General features: G+C 38.3%; 3 protein-coding genes across 3 annotated transcripts; 2 read left to right on the top strand and 1 right to left on the bottom strand.

The window, feature by feature from the left end:
- The first annotated feature begins 5,191 nt into the window (after positions 1-5,191).
- Positions 5,192-15,639, top strand: LOC133641448 (lathosterol oxidase-like). The gene is made up of 4 exons (XM_062035180.1): positions 5,192-5,401; positions 11,016-11,148; positions 11,228-11,328; positions 15,241-15,639. Exons 1-4 carry the CDS (start codon positions 5,192-5,194, stop codon positions 15,637-15,639), a joined length of 843 nt encoding a protein of 280 aa, XP_061891164.1.
- Positions 15,640-15,719: 80 nt separating this feature from the next.
- Positions 15,720-19,715, bottom strand: LOC133641983 (anaphase-promoting complex subunit 13). The gene is made up of 2 exons (XM_062036161.1): positions 19,248-19,715; positions 15,720-16,091 (listed from the first exon to the last, which is right to left on the bottom strand). Exons 1-2 carry the CDS (start codon positions 19,344-19,346, stop codon positions 15,966-15,968), a joined length of 225 nt encoding a protein of 74 aa, XP_061892145.1. The 5' UTR covers positions 19,347-19,715; the 3' UTR covers positions 15,720-15,965.
- Positions 19,716-22,490: 2,775 nt separating this feature from the next.
- LOC133641447 (piercer of microtubule wall 2 protein-like) lies at positions 22,491-22,820 on the top strand. Its single transcript, XM_062035179.1, has one exon. It carries the CDS (start codon positions 22,491-22,493, stop codon positions 22,818-22,820), a length of 330 nt encoding a protein of 109 aa, XP_061891163.1.
- The last annotated feature ends 308 nt before the right edge of the window (positions 22,821-23,128 follow it).

Genomic DNA, 23,128 nt, shown 5'->3' with positions numbered 1-23,128 from the left:
GCATTGTCCTGTTTAACTTCTCCGTTCATGATGAGTATATCATTTCGGCCACCGTGTTCAATGGAGAAGTCTGTTCTACATATTTACAGGCAACATACACCTTCCCCTTCGAACGTCTCCTTGTTGTGTGCGCAGTTGTGCACTCTACTCTCTAAAAGCCCTAGATGTTATGACGTCATTGGGCAGGCAAGCTGTTTATGTTGTGGGAAAGCGGACGTGACGTGAGAACAGGCTGTCCCCACTCAGTCTCAGGTCCGCATTGAGCTGGAGGGGGCGTGGCCTCCAGCTCCGGCTGAATACCGGGGAGTTTGTCGGGAGAAAATCTCTGCCGGGAGGTTGTCGGGAGAGGCGCTGAATACCGGGATTCTCCCGCTAAAAACGGGAGGGTTGGCAAGTATGAGCTAGACACAATATATGATTATACAAAAATGCAAATGTATTGACGCTGGTGCTATAGCCCCGTCTCTGCTTTGTCTGCGTCCCGGTACCCAATGTTCGGCCTTGGCTGTCAGCAGGCCGAGTCTGGACACAACACTGATAGAGAGGGCTGGCAATCTTTTGGATTTTGGATACAGATAATAACTATAGCAACGGCCCTTAAGCATAAAGTTGTGTGATAATATATATACATGATTATTCTAACAGGCGGTGACTCCTCCCCCTCGACCCAACGTAAAACAAACAGGAGTAAAATAAACAATTGGTAACCCCACTTAAAATATAGTTCTGTAAAAATGATTGTCTTCTGTGCAAATTTAGAGAAAGTGAAGAGTGTGATTTACTGCAATACTGTCAGTCTTTTAGTTTGTTTTTTTATTTTGGTTTGTTGAAATTGTTCATACATTGCACAGCTTTTATTTTTCTATCAATACACAGTGATGCCAAGAAGACATGGAGTAACTCAACACTCTTGAATAGTTTCTACCTCAGTTTTTATGGTTTGTTGAGTTAGCACAGACTTATATGTGGAAATGACACGAGGTAGTTGATAAATGGAAGAGTTTTTATTTTTGCTTTATTTTGTCTTTATTTTACTTGCTTTGTACAAAACCCAAAACCGGTGAAGTTGGCACCTTGTGTAGATTTTAAATAAAACAGAATACAATGATTTGCAAATCCTTTTCAACCAATATTCAATTGAATAGACTGCAAAGACAAGATAATTAATGTTCGAACTGAGAAACTTTGTTAATTTTTGCAAATATTAGCTCATTTGGAATTTGATGCCTGCAACATGTTAAAAAAAAAAAACTGCCACAAGTGGCAAAAAAGACTGAGAAAGTTAAGGAATGCTCATCTAACACTTATTTGGAACGTCCCACAGGTGAACAGGCTAATTGGGAACAGGTGGGTGCCATGATTGGGTATAAAAGCAGCTTCCAAATGCTCAGTCGTTCACAAACAAGGATGGGGCGAGGGTCATCACTTTGTGAACAAATGCGCGAGCAAATTGTCGAACAGTTTAAGAACATTTCTGAACGAGCTATTGCAAGGAATTTAGGGATTCCACCATCTACGGTAAGTAATATCATCAAAAGGTTCAGAGAATCTGGAGAAATTTTTCAAGTTTATTATTCTTCGGTCAATCGTCAACAAAATAAACAAACAGTTGTACATTCTTAAATTGAAAATGAAAATGTTGCAGACCGAAAGGGTTTAGGCTGAAGTTGAACACTTATTGCGCCTAACCCTATAAACAATGTCAAGTACAAAATAAACTTCCGAAAATTATTGAATGTCCATTGTACAACATATTATAAATACACATTATACATAACATAAACACAGTTCAATTATATACACAGTAAAGGCATGTGAAATATCCTTGTAGACATGTTAAACCTTTGTACCAATTTATATACTATGTACAAACAATTGTGCTTCCATTATTATTTATAACCCACATTTAGTATTTGAATTAACATTGATCATAGTATTAACTACTGTGTTGATTCTAGAGTGATATATTTTTTCAAGACATTGGTCTTAAAGTGTTTTTTAAATCACTGCAAGGCCAACATTGAATGCCTGTGACCTTCGATCCCTCAGGCGGTACTGCATCAAAAAGCAACAGTGTGTAAAGGATATCACCACGTGGGCTCAGGAACACTTCAGAAACCCACTGTCAGTAACTACAGTTGGTCGCTACATCTGTAAGTGCAAGTTAAAACTCTCCTATGCAAGGCGAAAACCGTTTATCAACAACACCCAGAAACGCAGCCAGCTTCGCTGGGCCAGAGCTCATCTAAGATGGACTGATGCAAAGTGGAAAAGTGTTTTGTGGTCTGACGAGTCCACATTTCAAATTGTTTTTGGAAACTGTGGACGTCGTGTCCTCCGGAACAAAGAGAAAAAGAACCATCCGGATTGTTATGGGCGCAAAGTTGAAAAGCCAGCATCTGTGATGGTATGGGGGTGTATTAGTGCCCAAGGCATGGGTAACTTACCCATCTGTGAAGGCACCATTAATGCTGAAAGGTACATACAGGTTTTGGAGCAACATATGTTGCCATCCAAGCAAATTTATCATGAACGCCCCTGCTTATTTCAGCAAGACAATGCCAAGCCACATTCTGAGTAAGTTATAACAGCGTGGCTTCGTAGTGAAAGAGTGCGGATATTAGACTGGCCTGCCTGTAGTCCAGACCTGTCTCCCATTGAAAATGTGTGGTCATTATGAAGCCTAAAATACCACAACGGACTGTTGAACAACTTAAGCTGTACATCAAGCAAGAATGGGAAATAATTCCACCTGAAAAGCTTCAAAATTTTGTCTCCTCAGTTCCCAAACGTTTACTGAGTGTTGTTAAAAGGAAAGGCCATGTAACACAGTGGTAAAAATGCCCCTGTGCCAACTTTTTTGCAATGTGTTGCTGCCATTAAATCCTAAGTTAATGATTATTTGCAACAAAAAAATACGTTTCTCAGTCCGAACATTAAATATCTTGTCTTTGCAGTCTATTCAGTTGAATATAGGTTGAAAAGGATTTGCAAATCATTGTATTCTGTTTTTATTTACGAATTACACAACGTGTCAACTTCACTGGTTTTGGGGTTTGTAAACACACTGAGACTAAGTCTAAGTTCACTGTGTTCTTTATGGTGTTTTTGAAACTGCACCAATTTTTTCCTCAGAATTATCACCTGAAGTGTTGTCTAGAGCGGGGGTCAGCAACCCGCAGCTCTAGAGCCACATGCGGCTCTTTAGCGCCGCCCTGGTGACTCCATGTAGTTTTTTTTTTTTTTATGTATGGAAATGGAACAAAAATGGGGTGAAAAATATGATTTTTGTTGTATTATGGTTTCTGTAGGAGGAAAAACACGACACAAACCTTCCTCATAGTTAGAAAGCCCACTGTTTAATATGTTTGTGTTCACGCTTCACTGATGAGTATTTGGCGAGCGCCGTTTTGTCCTACTAATTTTTTAGCGGCCCTTGAACTCACCGTTGTGTGGACTGTTACTCAAAAGTTCGTTTAAATGTACAACTTTCTCCGAAGCTGCCACAGACAGACGTGTTTTATGACACTCCTTTGTCTCATTTTGTCCACCAAACGTTTTATGCTGTGCGTGAATGCATAAAGGTGAGCTTTGTTGATGTTATTGACTTGTTGGAGTCAGGGCCGGCCCGTGGCATAGGCCGTATAGGCAAATGCTAAGGGCGCCGTCCATCAGGGGGCGCCACGCCAGTGCCACAAATGTTGGAGGAAAAAAAAAAAGAAAAGAAAAAAGTTGGTACTATTATTTCTAAATACAAAAAATTATCCCACGTTAATTAAAATGCAAAGTAAAGCCTATTTAATAGAAATATTATTTGTTACAACTTTACGCCCCCCCTCCCCCCGCACGGTGCGCCCCCTCCCTTCCCGAATCATTACTTTTTTTTGGACGTCACCACATCAAAAAATCAACACAAGATGTCAAAGCGGCCAAAACTGTCAGGTGCCCAGGGAAGAGAAAAGAAGAGGAGAAACGAGAAAAAGACAGAGGTAGCAGGTAGGTAACGTTAGCCTACATGAAATTATTTGTCTGTTACAGAATGTGATAGTAACCTGGCTTTTTAGCATTAAGCTAATGTTACATGATTCGGCAATTGCTAATCAATAAATAGCTAGTTCTGTTTTAACGCCGGGTTAATATTGTGGAGGGGGCTAAATTGTTATGGAAAATAATAATGTAACGTTAGGTAATTACAGTACTCCCACCTTACATTCCTCAGGGACATTTGTATTAGATCTTTTAAGCAGGTGTTTTTTGTTTACATTGTTATTGCCTTCTGGTTAGCTAATGTTTGCCCTGCAGGTAATAGTCACTTTTCCACCCCTTAATATATTAGGTATAGTTGTAAGCCTAGTTAAAGTGCACATCATTAATGTTAATAAAGCAATATCACATGAGAGGGAATGCTGTTTTTTAATTTGAGCACTGCTGTGATTCGGTTAAAGATAATCATAACATAACATTCTCATATAATATGTTAATTTGCTTTCTTTAAAAAAAAAGGTCAAAGACAAAGCTATTCGGTTTCTTGTGAGTATATACACTTCACTGCCGATGTGGGGGGGCACCACCTAAAATCTTGCCTAGGGCGCCAGATTGGTTAGGGCCAGGCCTGGTTGGAGTGCTAATCAGGCATATTTGGTCACGGCATGACTGCAAGCTAATCGATGCTAACATGCAATTTAGGCTAGCTGTGTAGCTAATAGACACTTACATCATGTAAGTCATTTTGATAGTAGGCTAATATAGACACTTACATCATGTGTTGTCGTCATTATAACACTTATACAAGACTTTAGATTTTTTGTGGCTCCAGACCGATTACTTTTTTGTATTTGTGGTCCAATATGGCTCTTTCAACATTTTGGGTTGCCGACCCCTAGTCCAGAGGATTATTTGTGTACATTTTCAGAATGGGCTTGTTCTATTATGGGCCAAAGTAAAATAAAGAAAACAATCTGAAGTAGTCGTCGTAGTATTTTTAAGTTATTATTTCATGATTTTACCCATCGGGCCCATGTGGGAGTAGATTTTCCTCCATGCGGCCCCTGAGCTACAATGAGTTGGACACCTCTGTCTTAGAGCTTCACGCCCTCGAGTGAAAGCAAGCTGGAAGTGTGGCTACAGTTGTTTGGCTGTGTCATGATGGATGGGAGTATTTTTATTTCCCCACAGACAGACCGACAGTGCCATGGATCATGTGCTGTCCTTTGCAGACTTTTATGTATTCACGCCGTACGTCTACCCTGCTTCATGGCAAGAGGACGGGGCTTCACGTCAGATGGTCAGCCTGTTTCTTCTCACCAACCTTGGAGCACTGCTGCTTTACCTGGTCTTTGGTGCGCTGAGCTTCTACTACGTCTTCGACCACAGGCTCACCAAACATCCACAATTTGTTAAGGTGAGCGCCACGCAAGACTTCTAATGCTTCTTTGATCTAATCACTGCCATATGCGTGTTGTAATGCCCGCAACATGACTCCGAATGTAACAATACAAATATTAAACTCGGGGTGTACGGATTCAGTATAAATATTAGGGTTGTCCCAATAGGCGCCGATGGCAACATTCAATCTTTAAAATAATTTTTGAGCAATCAATCTTGTTGTTAATTTTGTGGCGAGTTTAGTTTGTTTTTACACAATGAAATAGTCACAAAATATACGGTCGATAGTTAACACAGCCTAAACAAGATTTCATTGAGCACGATAACTAATAACACAATCATCTTGACTTTAAACGCACTGCACACAAGCGAATTAAGGGCAAACTTAAGTCAACAACCATACATGTCACACTAAGGGTGGCAGTATGAACAATGCCAACACTGTCATAAACATGTGCCATATAGTGAAACCACACTAAACAACGACAAGCACATTTTTATTATTATTTAAGAATAATAGACTTAAAAATTCATTTGTCCTACTAATAGACTAAAAAACTCCTTTGTCCTACTAATAGACTAAAAAACTCCTTTCAGTGTTTCCCATAAACTGCCAAGATACCTGTGGCGGTGGGGGCGTGGCTATGGGCGTGGTCACCATGACATCATCGAGTAATTTGCATAATTTACTACAATGATTTGATTTTCTCTAAAAAGGCTAAAAAAATGTAAACTTACTAATTAATAATAACAGTTTTGTTTTAAACGTCCATCCATCCATCCATTTTACAATATAATTACAACACTTTTTGTACATATTTATATACAGATAACTATTTAAGTTATTCACTGAAATACATTTATTAATTGTGGTTCTTACAAAAAATATATCTTATAAAATATAAAAGCTAAAATGTCTCAAAGCTCTGCCCCTTTAATTAGTGCATACTAAATAATTTAACTTTAGCCTACTACTACAACCATATTATTTACCAGCAACATAAAGTGAAACAGAGGCAGAGGTGTCCTGCCACAGTCAGTAACAAATAAACAGAAAACAGTAGTGGTGGTAGATAGACACAGAGCTTCATCAAACATCGGATCCACTGAACAAAGAGCTCCAAAAACCTTGAACTTTAGACTGCCATCAGTTTTACTCCCTACACTTAACCATGTGTTTCCTACTGCCTGCACACTTTGCACCCTTTGTTATATACACATGTTGTGTTTCTAATATAAATACATTTAATAAAGTCAAATACAAATAAGGCAACAAGAGAAGTATCCTACACTTCTCTTTTGTAAAGTAAATCTGAACAGCCGATATGGGCATCTACATCAACTATATGATTTGCCTGAGAAGCTGGAGAGGACAAAAAAATAAAATAAAAATATTTTTTATTTTTATTTTAATTTTATTTGTGGCGGACGTAATTCTTTCGTGGCGGGCCGCTACAAATAAATGAATGTGTGGGAAACCCTGCCTTTGTCCCACACAGCATTAGAGTATCATGACATGGCCTAAACATATCCACATATATATGGTGTATCGTGACATGGCCTAAACATATCCACATATATATGGTGTATCGTGACATGGACTAAACATATCCATATATATGGTGTATCGTGACATGGACTAAACATATCCACATATATATGGTGTATCGTGACATGGACTAAACATATCCACATATATATGGTGTATTGTGACATGGACTAAACATATCCACATATATATGGTGTATCGTGACATGGACTAAACATATCCACATATATATGGTGTATTGTGACATGGACTAAACATATCCACATATATATGGTGTATCGTGACATGGACTAAACATATCCATATATATGGTGTATCGTGACATGGACTAAACATATCCACATATATATGGTGTATCGTGACATGGACTAAACATATCCACATATATATGGTGTATCGTGACATGGCCTGAACATATCCACATATTAATAAAAGGCCATATCGCCCAGCCCTAGTTAGAATGCGATTTTTATTTTATTTTTTTAATATATCCACCATCATGTCTTTTATAATGATTGTGAACGATAGAAAAATTCCCCCCCAAAAAGTGCAGTTCCCCTCTAAATTCCAATGATTAGATTTAAGACTTGAAGTGTATGAGCATGAAGTGATGAAGCCTACTTGGATGAGTCTTCTAAGACAAAGTGAACAGTCCAGTTGTGATGGATTGAATGCCCTGAGACTGTACAACTCCTCTCTGGGGGGAGGGGGGGTACTAGGATGACAGGGGATGCAAAACAATACTTTTTCATAACATGGTCACTACTGCCTAGTTTCTCTTGTTATATTCTTATTTTACTGTTGTATTTTTATTCTCATTGTTGCTTTTTATTTTTATTCTTATTGTAATATGTTTCTATTTTGTTTCCATTTATGCCCCCATTATTTACTTTTTACTTTTAAATTTGATCTCAACTCTGTACACTGCTGCTGGAATTTAAATTTTCCTGAGGGAACTCTCCTGAAGGAATCAATAAAGTACTATCTATCTATTTGCACTGCAACACAATATAAACACTACAGAACAAATTCCCAGAATTCCCTGCAGCAGCAACTCTTCGGGGACGGTACAATACAAACAAACGCCATTGGTGGATCTACACCTAACGTCCACTGTAATGATACCACGTACAATAGCGTATCTAGTCGATACTACTATGATTACTGTTAGTCTTGGAAAAGAAGGGGTGACCCCGGGATGCAGAGACGGGAGACCAGTTAGAATTGCTAATTGCTAGCAGGTGTGCCTCATGGTCCGCCCCTCGCCGAGGACGAATGACTGAATACACAGGTGCAGACATCACAACAAAGGAGACGGCAGGATAATGATAAAACACAACATTTACATCGATATTTTTTAACATCACAAAATCTTTCGTTTTAAAAAAAAATTATATTATGTTTATAAACTCAGGAAATATGTCCCTGAAGAGGACTTTGAATATGACCAATGTATGATCCTGTTAACTACTTTGTATCGGATTGATACCCAAATTTGTGGTATCATCCAAAACTAATGTAAAGCATCCAAACAACAGAATAATAAATGATTATTACATTTTAACAGAAGTGTAGATATAACGTGTTAAAACAGAGTAAGCAGATATTAACAGTAAATGAACAAGTAGATTAATAATTCATTTTCTACCACTTGTCCTTAATAATGTTGACAAAATAATAGAATGATAAATGACACAATATGTTACTGCATATGTCAGCAGCTAAATTAGGAGCCTTTGTTTGTTTACTTACTACTAAAAGACAAGTTGTCTTGTATGTTCACTATTTTATTTAAGGACAAAATTGCAATTAGAAACATATGTTTAATGTACCCGAATATTTTTTAGTTAAAATAAAGCCAATAATGAAATTTTTTGTGGTCCACTTTATTTAGAAAAGTGTCAAAATACTTTTGGTACGGTACCAAAATATTGGTATCGGGACAACACTAATACTCAACACAGCAAGCACCCACTGGCGCCTATGGTTGTCCCGATACCAATATTTTGGTACCTGTACCAAAATATATTTCGATACCAAAAAATGGCATTATTGGTTTTATTTTAACAAAAATCTTAGGGTACATTAAACATATGTTTATTATTGCAATCAAAGAACAATTTTGTCCTTAAATAAAATGGTGAACATACTAGACAACTTGTCTTTTAGTAGTAAGTAAACAAACAAAGGCTCCTAATTTAGCTGCTGACGTATGCAGTAACATATTGTGACATTTATCATTCTATTATTTTGTCTAAATTATAAAGGACAAGCTGTAAAAATAGATTATTAATCCACTTGTTAATATCTGCTTATTTTCTGTTTCAACATGTTCTATCTACACTTCTGGTAGAATGTAATAATCACTTATTCTTCTGTTGCTTGGATACCACAAATGTAGGTATCAATCCGATACCTTGTAGTTACAGGATCATACATTGGTCATATTCAAAGTCCTCATGTGTCCAGGGACATATTTCCTGACTTTATGAATATAACCCTAGTACAGAGTATGTGGTACCGCGCTTCTCCTATGCCCCACTTTTCAAAAAAGATTTTGGCAAAAGTTGGCTCTGGTTTTTAGACATTATTTTGGCTGTCAAAAGACCAAACATTGCACACAGCTATAGTTTGCTTGCCGGCGCATCATTTTGTGGAATCGAGTGCCCAAACAAAGAATCACACGCATTGGCGACTCCGTTTTATTGACTAGAACTGCAAAATAATCAGCGATGGGGCCAAAACATGATATAATAGTTACTATGGTAATCTAATTAGTTACTATGGTAATCTAAATCACAGCAGCTCAGACGAGGCACCAAGCAGTGTGGGTGGGGAGCGTTTCCACAGAGTGTCAGCCTGAAATGCGGGTGTCAGGGACAGACGCGGAAGGAGATTTTTACAACAAAGTTCTAAAGCTTAGTGATGTATCAGATTGTAGGTGGGTTTTTTTTTTACCTTCATGTTCATATTTCGCTGTGTTTGTTGCATTTTTATTGCGTTTCGCTTGATCATTAAGTATGTCGACCGAGAGGGGGTGTGACGTTCATATGTTGTCAATATTCAGTGTTTTATCCTTCATAGTTAATATTAGAGATGTCCGATATATGCGTTAAAATGTAATATCGGAAATTATCGGTACCGGTTTTTTTATTATAGGTATCTGGTTTTTTATTTTTTATTAAATCAACATAAAAAACACAAGATACACTTACAATTAGTGCACCAACCCAAAAAACCTCCCTCCCCCCATTTACACTCATTCACACAAAAGGATTGTTTCTTTCTGTTATTAATATTCTGGTTCCTACATTATATATCAATATATATCAATACAGTCTGCAAGGGATACAGTCCGTAAGCACACATGATTGTGCGTGCTGCTGGTCCACTAATAGTACTAACCTTTAACAGTTAATTTTACTAATTTTCATTCATTACTAGTTTCTATGTAACTGTTTTTATATTGTTGTACTTTCTTTTTTATTCAAGAAAATGTTTTTAATTTATTTATCTTATTTTACAAATTTTTTTAAAAAGTACCTTATCTTCACCATACCTGGTTGTCCAAATTAGGCATAATAATGTGTTAATTCCACGACTGCATATATCGGTTGATATCGGTATCGGTTGATATCGGTATCAGTAATTAAAGAGTTGGACAATATCGGAATATCGGATATCGGCAAAAAGCCATTATCGGACATCCCTAGTTAATATTGTAAATCCCACATTCTTTATTTACATGTACATTCTGGGTGTCTCATTCAGTAAAAAAATGTTAAATTCCATTCTGTTTTTTAAGGCGGTCTGTCAAACGTTTTTAGCATTCAATCAGACGTTTTGTATTAGTGTTCTTAAAAATAGATATAACGGCCCCCAGACACATTTTTTCTCTCAAAATTTGGCCCCCTCCGAGTGAAAATAATTTACACGCTGGTAACAGGAAGAGTACCTTTTCACACAAATATGAATATTATTGTTCTTCAGCTGCAATAATAGTAACTAAATACCAAAATGTATGTTTTTCCTGAGCTAAAAAGTAAATCTACATTAAAAGTTGTCGTTCATGTAATGGTAGAACCAGGTGAGTCAAGAGATCCATCTCGCCACTACCTCCATCTTCTGGATGAGTTTCCCCACAGTGATGCTTTTCTTCTGGGAGGTCAGAGGTCACAGCAAACTTTATGATGGCATCAAGCAAACTTTCATGGGTAAGACGACAGTTACTTCAATAATTGTAAAATGTGACGAGAGGTTCATAAACGTACTTTGGTCAATTTGTGTTGTCAGGTTGGTCTGAGGTGTTGGCGAGCATTGTTGGATTCTTGTTCTTTACGGACATGTGCATCTACTGGATACATCGCTGCATGCATCATAGGAGCATCTATAAGGCAAGTCTGCTGTTTTCAAGTCAACTATAACTTTTTCAAGATGTTCACACAGAAGCACTCATTGGCCCAGTGTTTCCTGTACAAATACTTGGCGCTTCCTGTTTCCCACTCGGTCGTTAACACATTCTAATAGGACTGTTTGTGCAATTCCGCTTGTTAACACACCTCATTTGCACCTGGTCTGCCAAAGAATAAAACACAGGGTTCGGATTTAACAGCGTCGCAGTTATGTTTGGCTCCAGAGGGCCGCTTCTGACAGTGAATACTATTATTACTCAATTGTTTTATGCATTTTATAAGTAGATTTTTTTTAAGTAAAATGTAAAAAAAATGTGTATGCATCTACAATAAAGGATGTTCTTTGCTACTGCTTGGTTCTTATCAAAGCGCACAATGCTGATTGCTAGGGGTCTAACGATTGATCAATATATATTCCGGAATTTCAAGTACCCGTATTTTTCGGAGTATAAGTCGCACCGGCCGAAAATGCATAATAAAGAAGGAAAAAAAACATATAAGTCGCACTGGAGTATAAGTCGCATTTTTTGGGGAAATGTATTTGATAAAACCCAACACCAAGAATAGACATTTGAAAGGTAAGTTAAAATAAATAAAGAATAGTGAACAACAGGCTGAATAAGTGTACGTTATATGAGGCATAAATAACCAACTGAGAACGTGCCTGGTATGTTAACGTAACATATTATGGTAAGAGTCATTCAAATAACTATAACATATAGAACATGCTATATGTTTACCAAACAATCTGTCACTCCTAATCGCTGAATCCCATGAAATCTTATACGTCTAGTAGGGCTGGGCGATATATCGATATACTCGATATATCGCAGGTTTGTCTCTGTGCGATATAGAAAATGACTATATCGTGATATTGGAGTATACGTTCTCACGCAGTTGCTTTTAGCTGCGGGGCATTAAACTAACAACCCTAACCCAAATAATCGGTCACTCCTAGTCGCTAAATCCGATGAAATCTTATACGTCTAGTCTCTTACGTGAATGAGCTAAATAATATTATTTGATATTTTACGGTAATGGGTTAATAATTTCACACATAAGTCGTTCCTGAGTATAAGTCGCACCCCCGGCCAAACTATGAAAAAAACTGCGACTTATAGTCCGAAAAATACGATATATCGATCCGTGTTTGGCAAGTTGGCTTTCCGAAAGATAGGTATCGATCCAAGATTGTTTTAAAAGGGATTTTATTACTAGAAAAAGGTCAACATTTGATTTAAGGACAGCAGGTGTGATATATCGATCCGATATATCGATATATCGATCCGTGTTTGGCAAGTTGGCTTTCCGAAAGATAGGTATCGATCCAAGATTGTTTTAAAAGGGATTTTATTACTAGAAAAAGGTCAACATTTGATTTAAGGACAGCAGACGTTATTTGAAGTTTAGCACTTTGAATAATAAGGGACGTTAAGTCTGTCTGCCTGTTTGTGGTGTCATCAAAACAAAAATGGCAGATACCTTCAGGGAAGGTCATAACAAATGCAAAAGCATAAACAATTTCAGCATAAAAAATTCCAGCTTCAGCACGATTTCAAAACACACAACAAATACAAGCGACACAACGCTACCATGAATTGATTAACGTGGACCCCGACTTAAACAAGTTCAAAAACTTATTCGGGTGTTACCATTTAGTGGTCAATTGTACGGAATATGTACTTCCCTGTACTAATAAAAGTTTCAATTTCAAAAACGCGACTATTTAAAGCGGTGACACAACTTTAAGCCACAAAGGATGTAACCGACACAACGAAAGCAGTGTTTCCCATAAACTACCAAGATACCTGTGGCGGTGGGGGCGTGGCGGTGGGCGTGGCTACGGGCGTGGTCACCATTACATCGAGTAATTTGCATAATTTACTACAATGATTTGATTTTCTCTAAAAAGGCTGAAAAAATGTATACTTACAAATTAATAATAACAGTTTTGTTTTAAACGTCCATCCATCCATCCATTTTACAATATAATTACAACACTTTATGTACATATTTATATACAGATTTGAACAATAAGTTATTCACTGAAATATATTTATTAATTGTGGTTCTTACAAAAAATATATCTTATAAAATATAAAAGCTAAAATGTCTCAAAGCTCTGCCCCTTTAATTAGTGCATACTAAATAATTTAACTTTAGCCTACTACTACAACCATATTATTTACCAGCAACATAAAGTGAAACAGAGGCAGAGGTGTCCTGCCACAGTCAGTAACAAATAAACAGAAAACAGTAGTGGTGGTAGATAGACACAGAGCTTCATCAAACATCTGATCCACTGAACAAAGAGCTCCAAAAATCTTGAACTTTAGACTGCCATCAGTTTTACTCCCTACACTTAACCATGTGTTTCCTACTGCCTGCAGACTTTGCACCCTTTGTTATATACACATGTTGTGTTTCTAATATAAATACATTTAATAAAGTCAAATACAAATAAGGCAACGAGAAGTATCCTACACTTCTCTTTTGTAAAGTAAATCTGAACAGCCGATATGGGCATCTACATCAACTATATGATTTGCCTGAGAAGCTGGAGACAAAAAAAAATAAAAAAAATAAAAAAATGTGTTTTTATTTTGTGGCAGACGTAATTCTTTCGTGGCGGGCCGCTACAAATAAATGAATGTGTGGGAAACCCTAGGAAGTGACAGGGGAGGAAATTACGGCAACGCAGCGACCTCTAGAACACAAGGAAAAGTCATTTTATCGGAAACAAATAAATACAAGAGATGGATGAAGGAGGCTATGGAAATTAGGAAGCGAGGGACAAGTGCCATCAACAGGGATGAGGGAGCATACATGCTGCCGCACACCTGGGACACGGTCCATCAACAGATACTGTATGGTCCTTGGTAATTCAATCTAAAGTGTTGGCTGCACTTTATTCAAAAAATGTATTGTTTACTTGCTTGTTTGTATCCATAATGCATTTATACATAATTCCCTTCCAAGAAATAACAGGAATATAGGAAACTTCACCTGCACTATTTATTTCAGTCACACTGCTTGATTTTTTGGGGCTAAAAAAATACTAAAACTCACTATATAGTTTTGGATTAATCGTTCTAAAAAAAAATACATATACATACACTACCGCTCAAAAGTTTGGGGTCACCCAAACAATTTGGTGGAATAGCCTTCATTTCTAAGAACAAGAATAGACTGTCGAGTTTCAGATGAAAGTTCTGTTTTTCTGGCCATTTTGAGCGTTTAATTTACCCCACAAATGTGATGCTCCAGAAACTCAATCTGCTCAAAGGAAGGTCAGTTTTGTAGCTTCTGTAACGAGCTAAACTGTTTTCAGATGTGTGAACATGATTGCACAAGGGTTTTCTAATCATCAATTAGCCTTCTGAGCCAATGAGCAAACACATTGTACCTTTAGAACACTGGAGTGATAGTTTCTGGAAATGGGCCTCTATACACCTATGTCGATATTGCACCAAAAACCAGACATTTGCAGCTAGAGTAGTCATTTACCACATTAGCAATGCATAGAGTGTAATTCTTTAAAGTTAAGACTAGTTTAAAGTTATCTTCATTGAAAAGTACAGTGCTTTTCCTTCAAAAATAAGGACATTTCAATGTGACCCCAAACTTTTGAACGGTAGTGTATATTGTCCCTGAATCCTGTCGGCAACCACAAACTCTAAATCAAATCGAAAAAGCCAATTGTCACACCGCTGATTGCAGAAACTGTTGCTTGCCACACAACAAATACTGTGCTTTGCTAGGTGCTTTTGTACTTATTTGTTGTTGACTTATGCCAAAAAAATTTGCCCTAAGACATTCCAAAATGTTCCTTTACCCTCTGGATGTTGACTGAACCACCTTTGAGTCTTGTTTATTCATCTTTCTTCCCCCCAGTACTTACATAAACAACATCATTTGTTCAAAATCCCCACGCCGTTTGCAAGTCACGCCTTCCACCCGCTGGACGGCTTCCTGCAGAGCTTACCCTACCACATCTACCCTTTCATCTTCCCGCTCCACAAGGCCGTCTACCTGGCTCTCTTCGTCTTTGTCAATATCTGGACCATTTCCATACACGACGGCGACTACCGCATCCCCGGCCCTTTGATACATCTCATAAACGGCGCTGCCCATCACGTGGACCATCACCTCTTCTTCAACTACAACTACGGACAGTACTTCACACTCTGGGATCGTCTTGGAGGCTCCTACAGACACCCCTCGGTCCTCCAGGGGAACGGACCACATGATCACATCCGTCAAATCGCAACAGAGACGGCACGGAAAAAGTGACCATGGAGAACAGTCTCACAGAAGACTGAAAAGACTGAAATGTGTTTAGTAGCTTTGTCCTGCAACATGTCAAACCAAAGAACCATTAGTGTACATGTTTAATGCTGTATAAACATGTTAGACACTCCTCTATGACTTATTAAATAGCAAGACCTTCGCTTAAAAGACATTTCACAAGCTTAAGAACAGCATGCAGCACTTATCAAGTGACTGCGCCAGAAAAGTACAAACAGTCAGACTATATTTCAATGCACTAACATCAAACCAGGTGAGGTTGAACGTAGCTGGTGCTATGGTTCCACAGTCCAAGTCCAGTCAGTGGTGATTCAACTCCCAGTGTTCGGAGTGTTTTCGTGCAGGCTCTGCAGGGAAAGGTCCGTCCATTTCATCTCCTGCTCCTTCACCGACTCCGTGGATCCCCCGTTGTCCTGCTCGGCCTCAGGGAGTTCACTCTGAAAGACCACAAAGCTGATTAGATGACATTCATCTCAAGAGGCCGAAGAGTCTAATCCACCTAATTTTACTCCACCTGGATCTGACAGAACCAATAATGGTGAAATATTGGCAGGGCTATTTGGTATCTACATTCTGTCACTGCAGTTTATACTAAACAATAAGCAGGATATGTCAAATGAGTCAATCGTGTGATTGAGAGATCAGTCCAAGGTATAGCATACTGTATTGAGCTCCCAACTTCCCCATGATCCTACATGGTTTACATGTTTAGAACAGGGGTTGTCAAACTCATTTTAGCTCAGGGGCAACATGGAGGAAAATATATTCCCAAGTGGGCTGGACTGGTAAAATCATGGCATAACCTAAAAATAAAGACAACTTCAGATTGTTTTATTTTGTTTAAAAATAGCACATACTGAAAATGTACAAATCACGTTTTTTTTTACACTTACATGTTGCGGTTAATAGTATTCTATCTTCATTTGTCGATATTTATACATTCTGAATAAATGATGTGATAATGATAATCTGTCAAATAGGTGAAATTGAGTCTGGCAGAATTTTAAAATGCTCCCATCGGTGTTATTTTTTATCTATCAGAATATGAAATAAATAATGATATCAAAATCAAGTTACAGGATGTTATTACCGGTATTATAATTGACTAATTTTCCTCAACTGATGTAACATGATGTGCTTTATTCTGTACATATGTATAGCATCATCTACAATAGAACTTGTGAATATGGACTTGTTTAATTAATCACACATGAAGTTATAAGGGATACATATTTTTTCAGCATATTTAGGTGCGCCCACAAAATGTGTCCCCAGTCATAAGTACAACACAAAAGCTAGATTAAAAAGCATCTATTTTGGTAGAAATGTCAGTTTACACACACACACACACACACACATATATTATATATATATATATATATATATATATATATATATATATATATATATATATATATATATATATATATATATATATATATATATATATATATATACATACATACACATAATATATATACTTGCCTAGCCTTATAGACATACTAATATTATTAGTAATTAAACGTAATACATTGAAAATAATGGCCCTGCGATGAGGTCGCGACTTGTCCAGGGTGTATAGCTCGGTTGGTAGAGTGGCCGTGCCAGCAACTTGAGGGTTCCAGGTTCGATCCCAGCTTCTGTCATCCTAGTCACTGCCGTTGTGTCCTTGGGCAAGACACTTTACCCACCTGCTCCCAGTGCCACCCACACTGGTTTAAATGTAACTTAGATATTGGGTTTCACTATGTAAAGCGCTTTGAGTCACTAGAGAAAAGCGCTATATAAATATAATTCACTTCACTTCACTACCCCGCCTTCCGCCCGAATGCAGCTGATAGGCTTCAGCGACCCCCCCAAAAAAGGGACAAGCGGTAGAAAATGGATGGATGGATGGACATTGAAAATATGCAATAAATATTTTAACAATGTACAATTTATTAATAATAATACATTTATAATCTAATCATAGCCCCTGAATCGTAATCGAAGCGTGAGATGCTCAAACATTCCCACCTCGAAACTAAAACGGGACCTAATTATGCAAAACCAACCCTTCTTACCTATTGGTACCTATTTTTGTATATTTGAGATCTGCAAAAGCCCTGAAAATTTGAAATCAAACCATTGAGGCATGGTGGATATATTTATAATACAATCTTGCTTTCCTAATACTTTCTCCAAAGGAGCCGTTTGGGCCCATTTTTCCTATCTATTACATTAGTAGGTATCTCCGTATATGGTAAAGATTAACCCGAAGAGGTTTGCATGAGTCCAATGGTAGCCCGACGTAGTCAATACGTTCCTTCTTTTACGCTATCCTCTTGTTGTGGCAGACTGGCTCGTACATGCACATGCATCCTCCACTGTTTCTATTTCGAAGACAAATTAGCATACTGTTCAAACTTATCTGTCAGCAGCAAGTAAGCCGTTTTTAAGAGGAAATTAACAAGAGTTTTTAATATAATATAATATAACAACAACTGTTGGTGTGTCAAGATTGTCGCAGTCAGTACACGACACGTAAGAGGAGGGCAGATCAATCTATAAATTGGTGGTGTTGATACTAAGGCCCTTGATCGACACCACCAAATCGATATGGTCACTACCCTTAGGCATGGGTATTGTAAGTATATTATTGATAATAAACTGGTTAGATTGATATTTTTATTTTCTCAAAATAATTGAATTGTTGTTGTTGTTAATGTTTGTAACTTTAGAGAATACAGCTCTGGACACATAATTATATTATATATATTATATTATACTTTGTTTTGCTCAAACAATTGTATGAAACAAAAGAAAATAAACTAGTTTAAATATAAATCAATTGAAAAATTTAGTTAATACAAGTGATCTGTAATGGTATTGATATGGGCCGATCTCACTCATGGGTGATCGATATTGAAATCGACCGCCATCATCCAAGAAAATATTTAAAATACAAAATAACTATTCTATTTAATGTTATCTGTGTTGGTCCTGCGATGAGGTGGCGACTTGTCCAGGGTGTACCCCGTCTTCCGCCCGAATGCAGCTGAGATAGGCTCCAGCACCCCCGCGACCCCAAAAAAGGGACAAGCGGTAGAAAATGGATGGATGGATGAAAACAACTGCGGATTCTTAGCTTGCTTTGAGGCAGCCAATCTTTTTTTTCCACCAAAAGCCGCTAAATAGATGCAAGGGGACGTTTTGATCAATTTTCTACAACGACTAAGTGTGAAAAAATATCTACAATAGCAATAATAACAGGGTTGCCAGATGGCAAATGACAAATTGTCATATCAGAAGCTTAAAAGTGTCATATTTTCTGGAAAATGATGGCACATATTAACTACACATAATATAACAACCGTAAACCGTAAAGCATATCATGATGTAGTTTTACTTTTATAACCATAGACTTTAACATTGTTCATTGGTAATAATAGGGTTGAGTTTTAATAAATTAACACATTTACAAAAAAGAGGGTTCCACAAAATGCCACTGCTAAGTAAAGTTTGTATTTGGGTTTCGACCCTGATTAATACTTTACCAAACAATGTGTGCATTACTTATGAAAGAGATGATGTTAATAAAGTGGAGTAGTTACCAGAGGGATGGTGACGTCCTCATAGGGCAGCCTGTCTTCCCTCCATGCGTCGTCTGTCAGATCCAGAACTCTGCCGTCTCGCTGAATTTCACTATCCATGATTCTCAGAGCTAGACCAGGTTTAAACTTCCAATAATCCAACAATCACTGTTCTTACTTTGTGGCAGAAAAGAGGACAGTACTGTAAAATAATTCCTCCGTGTGTTTAGCCGTGAGGGTTTGGTGTTGATTTCAGCCGTTTGACGATGGCGCACTTTTGCAAACGTAAACACCGTCGCGTTGTGATGACGTCACACACGACGCCCCTTAAAAGTGCTCGTATGACTAATGATATGTATGAAATGAAAAAACATTTGAAAAAGGCATTTTACCTTTGCAACCTCATTATACTATTGGCTAAGTTTTATATTCATAAATGTACGTTTCTCAATACCCGACCTGTTTTTTATGCCTTTAAAACAGAATTAGAACTCTACGTTAAAACACTACCTCTAACAACCAAAAAGCTGTGAAAACGATGATGCTATTAGTTGCAATTTATAAATAAAGGTTTATAAAAATAAAAATAAATAAAAAAGGTCTGTCTATCTGTGTTGGCCCTGCGACGAGTTGGCGACTTGTCCAGGGTGTACCCTGCCTTCCACCCGAATGCAGCTGAGATAGGCTCCAGCGCACCCCCCCCCCTCCCCCCCCCAAAAGGGACAAGCGGTAGGAAACGGATGGATGGAAATAGGAAAAAAAAGATTAATGTAAACACACTTTTAAATTATTAAACAAACCAAAATAGATACATCATTATTTATTGTATTTTAATTTACTTTTTTATTTTTATTTCTGCGCATTGTTCCGCCCACAACACTGATTGTTTAATGATCACCATGGCAACCAAACTACACTGCCGACCCAAGGAGAACAACGCGAGTTTGGAGAATCCGCTTTCTGACGGTATTTTGTCTTCATGTTGTTTACAATTTATGTTGCTGTTAAAATGACTATTCAATTATTTTGTGCCATGAATTTTTCAAAAGAAAATATTTAGTATCGAAGACAAATATTAATACACGGTTTACCACTCGCGGTGGGCGGGTCTGGAGTCGCGTGATGCGATGACGTCACCTGGTGATAGTTTTATTTTGGGGTGGGAGATATTGCAAATAGTTTCATTAGGGGTGGGAGATGTGTTGTCTTGTCTAATCATAAAAGATGCAGACGAGGCGTGTTGGTTGAGTTCTTAAAGTTTACTCCACAGCATTCAACCTAAACGGGCTACCGCGCATGCTCTTCACTACTGTGGCATGCTGGGTAATGAAGTTCTTCTCTTACCTAGCTCAACATCACAGGAAATACCGCATATTTGGCTATAGACCCGATACCAAACTTTTAATGAGCCTTCAATGATTTTGTCTTTCTTGTTGCTCATGATTACAATGAAACCCTTAATTGTAAACAACTTAACACGAAATACAACAATATATGACAGTCTAGCAATATCAACAAAAATTGCGTTCATTACATACTGTATAGCGTCCAGAAATGCACACCGACGCTCTTTTTAACTTTTAGTTTCAAACTCACGCTAACACAGACTTGATTCCAACATCACGCGTCTATATTCGTCTTTTACCTTCCTATGGGTGAGGGCGGACCTACGTCACTTCCGTCTACCAATCCCCTAGCAACCGGGAATTTGTTGAAAACAAACCAGCTCACAGCGAACACAGCATTGACAGAAAAAGCATTTAACGAGCGTTGTGGCTTGGAAGTCGGCGTTAAATCCTTCATTTACGCATTTTTACTTATTCGCATATCGTGTGAAAAAACGAAAATGTATTATTTGCGTCAGACTCGTCTCAGTGAACTTTAAAGCTTCTCAGGCTTAGCTTAGCTTGCTAGTTAGCTTAGCCTGCGCGCTACTAAGAAAGAGACGCGGAAGTTATCAACAACAAGATCAAGTGTTAGTGTATAAAATATTGAGAGATTTGAGGGCTACATGTATTGTTTAAGTACAACTGTTCTTCGCCAGGTGTTCTTTGGCCGCCCTGGCTTACGTTTTCCCGGTGGTGTCCATCTTGACGCTGCCTTTGGTATCCTCTCGTTGTCCGGTTTTCGAAAATAGCTAGCTAGGCTATAGACTATATAGTATATACCGCATGTTATTTTTGTACAACAACTTCAGCTGTCGAACGTTATAAGGTAAAAATTCACAAGTACAACATTAGCACGGACGGTATAGCCAAGTTGTGGTTAAGAAGGTGGATTTTTGTTCCTTATATTTACCAGAAACGAAGTGATCCGAACACACGACCCGGGACTTTGGGGGACTCCAGTGAGAACCGTCCTCGTTTTCCCGGTGTAAAGCTGCGAGCCATTTGTCTCGTCTCTGTGGGCTTTTATCGCGCTTTGGCAGAACAAAATACAACCTTTGTTTTCCCTGTTTCCAGTTGTGGTTAGCACAACCAAAAACAACAGTTTTTCGGCATTTTGGAGGCAGAATGACGGGTTTAACCAGCGTAGGTCGACAGGTTAAAGAGTAATGGCAACGGTTTGTTTTCAACGCCAGTCTCGTTGCTATGGCTCGAAGAACCCGTATGTAGCTCAGTTGCCCGGATGTCGGCCCTCACCCATAACAACACTTCTTCAGTCATTATCCGCCAATCACCTTCCATGCGTGGTGCATTCAGGACAATGGGAACTCCGAATATCACCCACACACGAACGCAGCTTAAACCCCAGCAGGTCGTAATTTACAATACAATCGTTTAAGCAAAACAAAGTTAATTGTGCTTTCAAATCCGATTATTAAGATTTCCTACCAAGAGCTTGTGAAATTCAACAGACACAAACTGAAAAATATCGAATTTACCACGCTAGTGTTCGCTGCTGTACCTGCTATCGACATTGTTGACATTTGTTCAGATCCTCTCACCGCTGTTTTCCGCCCCAGTATGACAAAGAGACATTTAGGACGACGTGTGAACAAACGTCGCCGTACAAAGAGTCGACCAACATGGCGAGTAGTCTGGCTTTGGTTAGCGTAATGCTGCAAACTAAAGCTAATTATGATTATAAAGATGATCATGAGGTCCATGGGGCAATCGATGAAGATGGAAATTATTGGTGCGTGTTTCTATTAGCGACTGTGTGCCACCTATACAGGTATAAGCAGCAATATCATGAAATTAACTTAATTTTGTGACTTTTTAAATATTAAAACAAATGTTTACTTATATAGGGGCTTCAGTGATGTCATCCTCCAGTGAAAAGCAGGCAGAAAACACACAAGCATGCATCACCCCTGGCAACCCAGTCTTCTCCTGCACATTCAATCCATCCTTCAAAGGTCCAACTCCGACCCCCTGGTCCAAGCCCCAGAACGCCCTGTACAGGACCACCTCTGCGGAATATGGCCTGTACCCTCCGTGCGCTGAAACCACTGCGTGTACTTTCCACCCGAGAACCCAAAAATTCACCAAACATTTGAGCAGGAGCGGCATGTACCGAGACACCTGCTTCAACACCACGGTGGACCGCAGCAGAGTGTACGACTGTCCCAATTTACAACACACTATCTGACTCTCCAGCTTGACTCTGTGAGAGCTGTGGAGGGCGGCAATAAACTATTTCTGCAGAATAGTACATGCTTTGATGACGATTCAGAACCCAAACATGTATCGCACAATTATTATCTTGGTTCATAAGACAAGAATTTCACTGCATATTGTGGTTGTGTACAATTACTCCTAGTTTTAAATAAAGACAACAGGACTGTTTGCAGGCAGTGTTTATGAATCATACTGCCGTGAAAAATTGCACTTTAAAGCTGGGTTTCTTAACTATAGGACCGAGGCACATTTCCCCTTAGAGGGCGGCCAAAAATATCT

Source organism: Entelurus aequoreus, linkage group LG24 (genome assembly GCF_033978785.1).
Source record: "Entelurus aequoreus isolate RoL-2023_Sb linkage group LG24, RoL_Eaeq_v1.1, whole genome shotgun sequence".
In the NCBI taxonomy this organism is placed as follows: Eukaryota; Metazoa; Chordata; class Actinopteri; order Syngnathiformes; family Syngnathidae; genus Entelurus; species Entelurus aequoreus.
This window is presented reverse-complemented; position numbering and strand designations above follow the sequence as displayed.